This window comes from Myotis myotis, unplaced genomic scaffold (genome assembly GCF_014108235.1).
Source record: "Myotis myotis isolate mMyoMyo1 unplaced genomic scaffold, mMyoMyo1.p scaffold_m19_p_16, whole genome shotgun sequence".
NCBI classification, from domain to species: Eukaryota; Metazoa; Chordata; class Mammalia; order Chiroptera; family Vespertilionidae; genus Myotis; species Myotis myotis.
In genome coordinates this window covers 35,233,001-35,246,245 of record NW_023416320.1, presented here as the reverse complement: position 1 = coordinate 35,246,245, position 13,245 = coordinate 35,233,001, and the positions used below count along the sequence as shown (strand labels likewise).

The 13,245-nt window shown below is 37.7% G+C and overlaps 1 protein-coding gene across 5 annotated transcripts in view; it reads left to right on the top strand.

Moving 5' to 3' along the window:
- The window catches only part of ARFGEF1 (ADP ribosylation factor guanine nucleotide exchange factor 1), a 102,850-nt gene that overhangs the window by 48,219 nt on the left and 41,386 nt on the right, over nt 1-13,245 (top strand). For all 5 annotated transcript variants that reach the window (XR_004972520.1, XM_036338447.1, XM_036338449.1 and 2 more), the window contains exons 11-17: nt 2,940-3,039; nt 3,149-3,288; nt 3,393-3,501; nt 4,443-4,644; nt 8,182-8,293; nt 8,626-8,831; nt 10,967-11,051. Coding sequence is in view for 4 of the 5 variants with exons in the window: in XM_036338447.1 (XP_036194340.1) it covers nt 2,940-3,039; nt 3,149-3,288; nt 3,393-3,501; nt 4,443-4,644; nt 8,182-8,293; nt 8,626-8,831; nt 10,967-11,051 (954 nt within the window). In the remaining variant the exon portion in view is untranslated. The remainder of the gene's footprint in view (nt 1-2,939; nt 3,040-3,148; nt 3,289-3,392; nt 3,502-4,442; nt 4,645-8,181; nt 8,294-8,625; nt 8,832-10,966; nt 11,052-13,245) is intronic.

Below are 13,245 nucleotides of genomic sequence, written 5' to 3'. Positions count from 1 at the left end.
TCCTGTCTGTTCATGGATGGTAGGCTCTTATTACAAAATTATTGTAATGTTTTTTAAAAGAGATCAAGTTTATTTCACTCTGCATTGTCTCTTAAGGGGAGATTATGAGGATAAAAGAAGATAAGTGTAGATATACTTTTGAAAATACTAAACATTCAAATGCAAGAGAAGCTGTGTTGCTTTTGGAGAAAGCCCAACGTCTGAAAACATAAATTGCAGCCGAAACCAGTTTGGCTCAGTGCATAGACTGTCGGCTTGTGGACTGAGAGGTCCCAGGTTCGATTCCGGTCAAGGGCATGTACCTTGGGTTGCGGGCACATCCCCAGTAGGAGATGTGCAGGAGGCAGCTGATTGATGTTTCTCTCTCATCGATGTTTCTAACTCTCTATCTCTCTCCCTTCCTATCTGTAAAAAATCAATAAAATTGTATTTTAAAAAAAACACACAAAAAAAACATAAATTGCAAAACAAAATTGAGATGTTAAGTGAAGATTCATTTAATGAGAGTATTCACTTCAGAGTTTCTATAATGTGGTTTTTCCATGGGCATTAACTTATATATCTGTTTCTGAAAATACAGTTTTAAATTATCACAATTACGGACTACTAGAATATATGTGCATATTGGATACTGTACAACTGCTCAGACCTTGGAATCAAATTGGATGCTGCCACCCTCATAACCATTTCTTTATTGATTTTGATTCAGTACCTGCTTTTTTAAAATATATTTTTATTGATTTCAGAGAGGAAGGGAGAGGGAGAGATAGAAACTTCAATGATGACAGAGAATCACTGATCGGCTGCCTCCTGCACGCCCCCCACTGGGGATCAAGCCCGCAACCCAGGCATGTGCCCTTGACCAGAATCAAACCAGGGACCCTTTAGTCCGCAGGCCGACGCTCTTATCTACTGAGCCAAACCGGCCAGGGCTCAGTACCTGCTTTTTATCATAGCAACCACTAAAACCAGGTTTGCAAAAATAATGATGGCTTTGAAAAGAATGTAGTGAGATCTAACTGATCTAATGACACTGAACAATTTTGCAGGTGTCCAACAGATGTATTTCTCTGTGAATTTTATCTTAAAAATTCTCATGATAACCCTTTGAGTTCTGGGGCACATTGGTGCAGTTTGGGAACTGTGGCCACGAATATTTATTGAATGCCTACTATATGCCATGTAGTGTGGACACTGTTGTTGGCAGGAAAGACCTGGCTCCTACCTGCTTAGAGGTTACAGTCTTATAGGAAATATGACATTAGGCAAGTACTAGAAATGTGCTGAGTTTTATGAAAGAAAAGCACATTACAAGGCTACCTTATCCAAATTGGGGAGGCATGTTAATCATCGTTCATTGTAAATATGAATTTCTAGGTTCATAATACATATCCTATATAATAAAAGCCTAATATGCTAAGTGTCCAGTTGTCCAGTTGTCTGGTTGTCCCTTCAACCAATCAAAGCGTAATATGCTAATGATATGCTAAGGCTGCTCAACTGCTCGCTATGATGTGCACTGACCACCAAGGGTAATAAGTCGACTGTTTGACCAGTCGCTATGATGTGCACTGACCACCAGGGGTCAGGCACTCCTATCTGTAGGTTAGCTTGCTGCTGGGTCCAGCCGATCGGGACTGAGTGAGATGGGCCGGACATGCCCTGGAACCCTCCCGCGGTCCCTCCCCGGCTGGCCAACCTCTGGTGTCTCTCCCCAGCCCTGATTGTGCACTGGTGGGGTCCCTCAGCCTGGCCTGCACCCTCTCGCAATCTGGGACCCCTCGGGGGATGTCAGGGAACCAGTTTCGGCCCAATCCCACAGGCCAGGCTGAGGGACCCCTCTGGTGCATGGGCCTCTATGATCCATAAGTGTTAATATAGTATGTTGTTTTCTGATTTACTTTTTCAGCCATCCCCTCTAAGTCACAGTCACTTTTCCAAAATAAATTTGAATCTGAAAATTCTTAGCTCTTAAATTGAAATTTATTTAATTAGGTTAGCTCCTTTGTGCTTGACATTATTTGGCCTAAAAGAATAGTGAAAAATAGTTTGTAGTTTTCAGACAATGGCGATTTCCACTTGTGTGAGTAATGATAAAAATAGTCCATGAGAATTGGATAATTAGATACTTTTTATTTTTTAAAAAATATATTTTACTGATTTTTTACAGGGGAAGGGAGAGGGATATAGAGTTAGAAACATCAATGAGAGAAACATCGATCAGCTGCCTCCTGCACACTCCCTGCTGGGGATGTGACTGCAATCAAGGTACATGCCCTTGACCGGAATTGAACCTGGGACCCTTGAGTCCGCAGGCCAATGCTCTATCCACTGAGCCAAACCGGTTAGGACATTAGATAATTTTTATTATGTGGACTACACATTACTTACTTTTAAAACTAGGAACAATTAGGTTTGCTCCGTATTATAATGTCTGAAAATACAGGGTGGGGCAAAAGTAGGCTTACACTTGTTTGTATGGAAAATAGTACAATAATTAATAAATAATAATACAAGAATAAACTTTGTGTTTCCCATACTCACAGCTGTAAACTTGCTTTGGCCCACCCCATCTGACTGATGAACAGAATATGATTTATGCTTTCTGGGGTGTTAAAATGAATTATGAGTTATATTAGTTTTGTAAATATGTTCAGGAAATTATTCAGAGGAACTCCAAATCTTTGTAGACTTCTTTTGTAGTGGCTGTGTGATAGCAAACAAATTAATGTGAAGTGCAGTGCTCCTACTGCGAGGGTTCGTTTCACTCACCCCCCTAGTGATTTTAGTCCTGATGTTTCAGAGATGGACTCAAAAGAGTGGACTCCAGAGGAACCTGGGTCCTAGTCTCTGTTCTGCAACTTTGGAATATTTAAAAAGTGATCACATTTATGAATTATAAGCAATATTTAAAAACAAATGTTTTCCCCTAATCACAGGTGTTCTTTAAAGAAATTTTCCTCTATATTTTGGAAACTTCTACCAGCTCGTTTGACCACAAATGGATGGTTATTCAGACATTGACAAGGATTTGTGCAGGTATTTGAAATTATCCATATTATCTCTTTCTTATAATGAGATATTTAAAAGGTTGAATATACTCATATACTAGATGCCCTTTGTTAATTAATATATTGTATTGTTACAGATGCTCAGAGTGTAGTGGATATTTATGTAAACTATGACTGTGATTTAAATGCAGCAAATATATTTGAAAGATTAGTAAATGATCTGTCAAAAATTGCTCAAGGCCGGGGCAGTCAGGAACTTGGTATGAGTAATGTTCAGGTAAGAACTTTAAAAACATTTTCAAATTTAAACTTTGCCAAGGAAGTGCTATGTGTTTTGCTTAAAAGATCTTGTTTGTATTCTTATTCTGAATTATTCTGTAGGAATTAAGCCTGAGGAAAAAAGGTTTAGAGTGCTTAGTGTCGATTTTGAAGTGCATGGTTGAATGGAGTAAGGATCAGTACGTGAACCCCAACTCTCAGACAACTCTTGGTAAGGTGACCTTTTGAGTATAATTCTTCATCATTTTAAGCAAATGATACTTTGGAGGCTAGTTGCAGATGCCATTAAACCAGTTTCATGATGTCTCTATTCATTTAGCTGATGAAGAAGCATTGTCTGTAACTTAAATAATGAGCTTTAAAATAATGAATTTCTTAACTTAGTTATCCAAACTTTACTCTTTCTAGAAGTATTTTGAATCCTATATAATAAAATCCTAATATGCAAGTCATCTGAACGGCACTGGTTGCTATGACGTGCACTGACCACTAGGGGGCAGATGCTCAACACAGGAGCTGCCATCTGGTGGTCAGTGTGCTCCCACGGGGGAGCGCTGCTCAGCCAGAAGCCCGGCTTATGGCTGGTGAGTGCACCGGCAGTGGCAGGAGCCTCTCCTACCTCCACAGCAGCACCAAGGACCTCTCGGGGTTCCTGGACTGCTAGATGGTGCAGGCCGGGCTGAGGGATCCTCCCTCCCGCCCAGTGCATGAATGTTGTGCACTGGGCCTCTAGTATTATATAAAAGTGAAGCATATTTATGCACTTTGTTAAAGTATAGTTATAGAAGAAATATATAAAAGTAAGTATGTTATAAGAAGATGGAATTGTTTGTGCATGTTTGAGATTTATCCTTACTCAGAGAAAATCTCATAGTTGAAGGGCTACCTGATGTTATCTTAGTCAAGTTCCTATAGGAAAACTGGTGGTCATGAGCTGAGAGCTGAAACCCAGCAGACACTCAGCACTGTGACTGCAAAAGGAACTCTTTTTAACGATGTAAATTGTACATGTATATATGGCACCTAATATTTTATTTGTATTAAACAGCTATCTAAGCAGCAGTGAAATATCTTGCCAATATCTTGAATTTTTTTTACCTTTACTTTTTTTTTTCTTTGAGTAATTTACTGTAACAGTTTTTCTACTTACAGGTCAGGAAAAACCCTCAGAACAAGAGACAAGTGATATCAAACACCCTGAGACAATAAACAGATACGGAAGTTTAAATTCCCTGGAGTCAACATCATCATCAGGAATAGGCAGCTATAGCACACAGATGTCTGGCACTGATAATCCAGAACAGTTTGAAGTCTTAAAACAACAAAAAGAAATAATAGAACAAGGGATAGATTTGTGAGTGTCTGATTTTAAAGAGAAATTTTCTTGGATATCCCTCTACCTGTACTCTGCCACCATTGCCCTGGGCTTCTCTGGATCTTTGGAATATTTTTATTTTCTTCTTATCACCACCTTCTAATGAGTAAAACAGGGCAAAATCTTGCTGACTTCTGGCTCCTTAACCAGCTCCCCTTTTTCATTGCAGTCTAGCCCAAACAGACTCTGTAATGCAATTTAATTAATTTTGCACCACATTTTATATGCTGTTTTATGCATCTGCAGTTTTGTGTTATTAATTTAGTTCAGTTTTAAAATCCCCCAGTATATTTCCTAAGCAGGTGACAGCTAAAAAAAACTTAAAGTATGAAACTAGTTAGTGTTGTTATAGGTTTTATATTTTCTTCACCTGGGTTACAAATGTGCTACTTTTGTTATTGATCCATTGTTGTTAATTGCTTTTTTATATGTTCATATGATGATAATGACCCTTTCCAATCTGGCTACTAAACTGATAGCAACCTGCTTCTGGACTGTTTACCATCTAAGTACTACCATTCTGCTGTCCCTCCTATTGCCCATCTCTTTTTTCAAAGAGATGCTATAAGGAAAAATGAACTTGTTGGCCTTTTTCCATGAATCTAGCTACTGTAAACTATTAAAAATTCCCTGTTTGTTTAGTCAGCTTGCTCCTTCTGTTTTAAAGCATTTCTTCCTGAATCTTAAGCAATGCCTTTTGATGAATGCCTTTTTTACAGTTATTTGTACCTTTTTTAAAATTGACAAAATGTACACATATTCTTTGTCATAAAATTATAAATCTCACAAAATTGCCTCAAGAAGTTGCCATTAATACTTCATTCTAATTTTTCTGTCATTATTTACAAACTATCGTGTGTTCCAGACATTATGCAGGGTCCTGGAATAAATGATAAATGAAACATCCCTTACTTATCGGGGCTCAAGATCTAGCAGTGTCAGCAGATACTCATGCTGAAGGGCGGCTGGTCACTCAGCAAACACGTTTGGTACTTGGGACTGTGTGCCAAGAGCCATGGAGACACTGGTCCTGGTGTTCAAGATGACAGTCTAAATCTTGGCAAAACATTCTTTTTAACTGGTACCTGTAAAGTCCATAAGAGAGTGTTGTACAAAGTACTGCCGAGAAATGATAACTCTCGTACAGTACTTCGCTGTGAGAGGGAGTTGTCATAGGACTTTCAAGTGGAGGTTCCCTGCTGTCAGCCACTAGCCTCCAGCCCTCCTTCCAGCCGCGAGACTCGCTTCTGCCTCAGACTTCCATGGAGGGCTTTCCTGTGGCTGTGCTCAGTGCACTCTCACAGCTGTTCCTTCCATGGCACCGCTCTGTCCCATCCCTTCTTCCAGTTTGACCATGCCATCTCAGTCTTGGTCTAGGCTGTTTATCTCCTGCATATCTCTTAGCATTTAAGGGTTCTGTCCCTTAGCCTTTATCTTACTTTGTATCTTCTCCTAGATCAGTGGCTCTCAACCTTCTGGCCCTTTAAATACAGTTCCTCATGTTGTGACCGAACCATAAAATTATTTTCGTTGCTACTTCAGAACTGTAATGTTGCTACTGTTATGAATCATCATGTAAATATCTGATATGCAGGATAGTCTTAGGCGACTCCTGTGAAAGGGTCGTTCGACCGCCAAAGGGGTCACGACCCACAGGTTGGGAACCGCTGTCCTAGATGATTGTGTTCTTTTTCATGATTTCAGCAACTATTTACTAACATCTCACTACCAAGTGTTAACATAAATACCTCTACTGACATGCAGACTCATCTGTAATTGCCTGTTGGGAGTATTGCATAGCTTCTTCCACTCAGCATTTCCATAATCAAATTTACCAGTCTACATTCTCTCTATAGTCAACTCCCCAATACTCCTACCCAAAACAAAAGACAAACAGAAAACTCACTTTTTCTGTATTTTTTTTATTGAGGATAGTAACCCCAGGATGTTACTAAATTTATAAGCTAAAATTTTGGGAGTTACCTTAGATTTCCCCCTTGGATTTGTCACTAAATAAATAGTATAATCTAATTAGCTCACCTTTGTTTGGTCTTATTTATTCTCTAGTCTTTTCTCACAACTATTCTTTTTGAATGAAAGTCTTAGTTCTGTTTTTCCCCTCTCTTGCTCTTAAAGAATAAGGCCACAACCTGGATCTGCCGAACTCTAAACTTTATCACCTGCCACTTCTTTTTCTCACTTCATTGCTCCACCAATGCTGAACTATTTATTTTGCTGTTTTATGCTTTCATGTATTAGTCTGACCTATTTTACTCTAGGATGTTTTTTCTTACTCTTCATGAAAGATGTGATTATTCCTCAAAGCTCAGTTCCACAGTCACCTTGCCCTGAAAATAAATCATGACCGTCTTTGTAAATTAGTCACTTCTTCTGTGCTATCTTCTTATGAATAATGAACACATTATTTGTTGCACTTTTACTATTGTAATTTTTGAAAATCATGTTTCTTACTTTAGAATAAGAGCTTCTGTAGAGCAAAGATTATGTTTATCTCAGTGAAAATGTTTGATTTTAATTTGTGTACCTGATGATGGTTGAATTAGGACTTACTAGGAAATCATTAGGAGGACAGAACAGGGAAGGACATTTCAGAGAGAGAATGAGGTATGCAACAGCTCAGAGAAAAAAGGGAGAACATTTGGGGACTATTGTTAAGCAAAGTGTGTAGGGGGAGGGAAGGTTGTGAGGGGGAAGCATTGAGTTGGATCCAGATTACCGAAGGCCTTATTTGCCATGGAAAGGAGTTTTGTCTTGTACCTCCTGGCATTGGCATACTATTGAAGGATTTTAAGCAGAGAGCAGCAGCAGCTGATTTCCTCTTTTGGAAAGATGACTTGGCAGCAGCCTGAAGGATGGATTAGAATGTGAACAAAACAAGAGATAGGGATACCATCTAAGAATGCTTGCAATAATACCCAGGTGACAGGTGATGAAGTACCAAAGTAATTATTGGTACAATAAAAGTAGAAAGTAAATGATTTGGAAAGAAAGAGGTGACATTTAAATTGGATCTTTAAGCATGAAGGAGAGTTCCCCAGTGAGGGGAGCAGGTGAAGGGCATGCAGAGGAAATGGGCCGCAAATGCATGGTGTTTAGGGAATGAGACAGGGTATGTGGGAGTAGATGAGATGAGGGGATGAAAAATGAATGAGCTATATTAAGAAAGGTTTTATGTGGCAGTCCAATCATCAATTTGGACTTTATTTTGAAAACATTGGGTATCTACAGGTCTTTTTTAATAAAGGAAATAATGCTGTCAGATTATAGCTTAAAACAGTCACTGAATTTAAGTTCTGTACTTTAAAAGCAGGAAACTTAGAATTAATAGGTGGAAAACTTTGCATAGTATAATATTTTTATATTTTCATGCATAGATTATATTAAGTAAGTTTCTATTTTCTCAATGCTATTAGAAAATCAATTTACTAAGGTCTTTTCCAGGAATACAAATAGTTTTCTATTTATGATGTCGTTATTAACTTTAATATCATCTAGGTTTAATAAGAAACCAAAGAGAGGAATACAGTACCTCCAAGAACAAGGAATGCTTGGCACTACACCTGAAGATATTGCTCAATTCTTACATCAAGAGGAAAGATTAGACTCTGTAAGAGTACCATTTTAGTTCATTCTAACCTTTTCTATAAAATTTCTTTTTAAGCTAATAATGATATGTATTGTTGCCCTCCCAAGTATGCAAGTAAAACTTAAAGAATAACCGTAGGTATTCTTAATTTTGCTTTTCAATTTTTTAAACTCAAAAGTATATCTTGATTTTTTTTTTTATATAAACACATTCAGTATGTTTAACTTATAGCTTCATGTTTGAAGTAGTTAAACCTATACTCAAAAACTGTGGGTCTTATGGATTTTTTTGCTTTTTAAATGGCTGTCTGGCAAATGTTCCATTAGGAAATCAATTTGTGTTTTGTTCTTTAGACTCAAGTGGGTGAATTCCTGGGAGATAACGACAAGTTTAACAAAGAAGTCATGTATGCATATGTGGACCAACATGACTTTTCAGGAAAGGACTTTGTTTCAGCCCTTCGAATGTTTCTGGAAGGATTCCGTCTTCCAGGGGAAGCTCAGAAAATTGATCGATTGATGGAAAAATTTGCTGCAAGATACCTAGAATGCAACCAAGGGTAAGCAAGATTCAGATTCTTACTGGTTGCCAACTATCAGGAGATTCATAATCCTCTACCTTCAGGAAACTTAGATTGTCTTTGATCGGGAGGTAATCAGATAGTTCCATTTAAAAATTGTAATGTGAGATAGAACATAAATCCTGAAGAAGTAAATTAAAAGTGCTTTGGGGCCGTAACCGGTTTGGCTCAGTGGATAGAGCGTTGTCCGGCTGACTGAAGGGTCTCAGGTTCGATTCCGGTCAAGGGCATGTACCTTGGTTGCGGGCACATCCCCAGTGGGGGGTGTGCGGGAGGCAGATGATCGGTGTTACTCTCTCATCGATGTTTCTGGCTCTCTGTCCCTCTTCCTTCCTCTCTGTAAAAAATCAATAAAATATATTTTTTTAAAAAAGTGCTTTGGAATCTATAAATTCAACGCACTTCCCATTAAAATACCAACGGCATACTTCAGAGATCTAGAACGAACTCTCCAAAAATTCATCTGGAATAAAAAAAGACCTCGAATAGCTGCAGCAATCCTGAAAAAGACCAAAGTAGGTGGGATCTCAATACCAGATATCAAGATGTATTACAAAGCCACTGTTCTCAAAACTGCCTGGTACTGGCACAAGAATAGGCATATAGATCAATGGAATAGAATAGAGAGCCCAGAAATCGGCCCAAACCAATATGCTCAATTAATATTTGACAAAGGAGGCAAGAACATACAATGGAGCCAAGATAGTCTCTTCAATAAATGGTGCTGGGAAAATTGGACAGATATATGCAAGAAAATGAAACTAGACCACCAACTTACACCATACACAAAAATAAACTCAAAATGGATAAAGGACTTAAATGTACGACAGGAAACTATAAAAATTCTAGAAGAATCCAAAGGCAACAAAATCTCAGACATATGCCGAAGCAATTTCTTCACTGATACAGCTCCTAGGGCACTTGAAACTAAAGAGAAAATGAACAAATGGGACTACATCAAAATAAAAAGCTTCTGCACAGCAAAAGAAACCATCAACAAAACAACGAGAAAACCCACTGTGTGGGAAAACATATTTGCCAATGTCATATCCGATAAGGGCCTAATCTCCAAAATTTATAGGGAACTCATACAACTTAACAAAAGGAAGATAAACAATCCAATCAAAAAATGGGCAAAGGACCTAAATAGACACCTTTCAAAAGAGGACATTCAGAAAGCCAAGAGACATATGAAAACATGCTCAAAGTCACTAATCATCCGAGAGATGCAAATCAAAACAACAATGAGGTACCATCTCACACCTGTCAGACTGGCTATCATCAACAAATCCACAAACGACAAGTGCTGGAGAGGATGTGGAGAAAAAGGAACACTTGTGCACTGCTGGTGGGAATGCAGACTGGTGCAGCCACTATGGAAGACAGTATGGAGTTTCCTTAAAAAACTGAAAATGGAACTCCCATTTGACCCTGTGATCCCACTTCTAGGAATATATCCCAAGAAACCAGAAACACCAATCAGAAAGGATACATGCACCCCTATGTTCATAGCAGCACAATTCACCATAGCTAAGATCTGGAAACAGCCTAAGTGCCCATCAGTAGATGAATGGATTAGAAAACTGTGGTACATCTACACGATGGAATACTATGCTGCTCTAAAAAGGAAGGAACTCTTGCCATTTGCAACGTCATGGATGGAACTGGAGAGCATTATGCTAAGTGAAATAAGCCAGTCAATGAAGGAAAAATACCACATGATCTCACTCATTCATGGATAATAGAGACCATTATAAACTTTTGAACAATAATAGATACAGAGGCAGAGCTGCCTCAAACAGATTGTCAAACTGCAGCAGGAAGGCCAGGGAGGGTTGCGGGGCAGGAGGTAGGGGGGTAAGAGATCAACTAAAGGACTTGTATGCATGCATAGAAGCATAACCAGTGGACATAAGACATTGGGGGATAGGGGAGGCTAGGGGACTGTCTAGGGCGGGGGGATAAAATGGACACATATGTAATACCCTTTGTAATACTTTAAGCAATTAAAAAAAAAAAAAAAAAATAATAAAGTGCTTTGGGGTTTGAAGTGACTAATTTAATGAAACTGTAAAACAATAAAAGTTTATAACATGATACATTTATTTTTTCAGACAAACCCTGTTTGCTAGCGCAGATACTGCTTATGTTCTGGCTTACTCAATTATTATGCTGACCACAGATCTTCACAGTCCACAGGTATGTTTTCTTCCAAGCCAGTTCTATAATAAATAATACAAATTAAGTACTCTGAGTTCTTTTGAATTTAATAAGTGATAGTTGAAATTTTAATGTTGTTTAGTCAAATACCCCAGTTTTGTGTTTGGTTTAATTTAATGTAGTATACATTTACAAATGCAGTTTCTGGTAGTTATTCTAATTAGACTTTTAGATATCTGTAAGATAGATCTATATTTGTCTGTCTCAAGATTAACAGCTGTATAAAGCTTAAGGTAAATTTTAATCTAAGAATGTGATATGGTTCTTCTGCCTATACTTAATTGCAACATGAAAAAACACTATATATAAACTGTCTTCTTTTTTTTTTTTTACATTTTAAACTTAAACATTAGAGTGATTAGTATAGTGATTCTTCCTGTGCCTGTCACCCAGCTTCCACAGTTATCAAATTATGGTCAATTTTGTTCTATTTATGTCCCCCTCTCTTTCACAGATCATTTGGAAGCAAATCCCAAGTATCATATCATCTCATCTATATTTATTTCATTATATATCTCTGAAAGAGAAATATTCTATTTAAACATAATCCCAATACCAGTACACAGAAAAATTAACAATACTTTTAAAATATCAGGTATCCATGCCCTAGTCCAGTGATGGCGAACCTTTTGAGCTCGGTGTGTCAGCATTTTGAAAAACCCTAACTTAACTCTGGTGCCATGTCACATATAGAAATGTTTTGATATTTGCAACCATAGTAAAACAAATATCAATATATTTTTGATATTTATTTTATATATTTAAATGCCATTTAACAAAGAAAAACCAACCAAAAGAAATGAGTTCGCGTGTCGCCTCTGACACACATGTCATAGGTTCGCCATCACTGCCCTAGTCAGTTTGGCTCAGTGGATAGAGCATCACCCTGCGGACCAAAGGGTCCCAGGTTCGATTCCAGTCAAAGGCATGTACCTTGGTTGCAGGCTCCTCCCCTGCCCAGGCCCTGGTCTGGGCACCTGAAGGAGGCAACCAATCAATGTGTTTCTCTCACATTGATGTTTCTCTCTGCTTCCCCTCTCTCTCTTCCACTCTCTTTAAAAATCAGTGGAAAACAAAAACAAACAAGCAATAAATAAATAATAAAATAACAGGTATTCAGGGAGTATTCAAATTTTATTTTCCTCATAACATTTATAATTCCTTTTTAAATGTTAAGGAATATAACTTGATTTCTGATGTTCATTTGCAAACACTTATTTTAAACATTTTAGGTATTTTATGCTTAGTTTTCAAAAACATGCTTGGGTATCCTTGGGGAAAATTACCTTTATAAATTAATCTATTTCCAAAAATTTATTTGTACTTTTTAGGAATAATGCAGCATATGATATTTACTATTTTTAGGATGTGAAATAAACTATATGCTTTTTCCTAATCTGAGGTGTATTGAAAAATTAAAATCTATTTAGTTTGAGATTAAGCTTGGCAATACAGGGATTGTGTGTGTGTGTGTGTGTGTGTGTGTGTGTGTGTGTGTGTGTATTTTGAGATGTTTAAAGCAGGGTTGATATGGAAAGTATATACCAAATGTATAATGGGAGAATTACAGAATTGTGGATACCATACAGAGTTGTTCCTAGTTTTAAACATCAGAATTCAACAACTGTGCATTTACCAGAATTACTTGATTTTATATAGACCTTTATATAGAATATTTACACGTTTAAATATTCCTTTCTCATATTACTGACAGTGTAGTAAAAGCAGCCCACTTTTAGGGTTTTCATTGTCTAGCACAACACTTTTCCCATGGGTTTATAAGGCAGTCTACATTTAAAGACTTACTTGGATATCTTCTTTTTTTTCCATCATCATTTATGCCCTCCCTCCTCCACCCCTAGACCCCACTATCACTGCATTGTTGTCCATGTTCATAAGTTCTCTCTCTCTTTTTTTTTCTTTTTTGCTAAATCCCTCTACACCCCCCCAACATCCTCCACCCACCCCCCTTCCACTGTCCCCCAGCTGTCTGCCTGCTCTCTATCTATGACTCTGTCTCTGTATATCAGAGTTTCTTATCTGGTTTTTCTGTCTAAACCAAAAGTAGAATTATGTTTTACACTACCTCCCTTTGTTTTTAGAATGTTGTATTTTTAAAGAATTTGGTTCTATAAATGAATTATCAATGTTATGTGCATCTGTGTCATGTCTT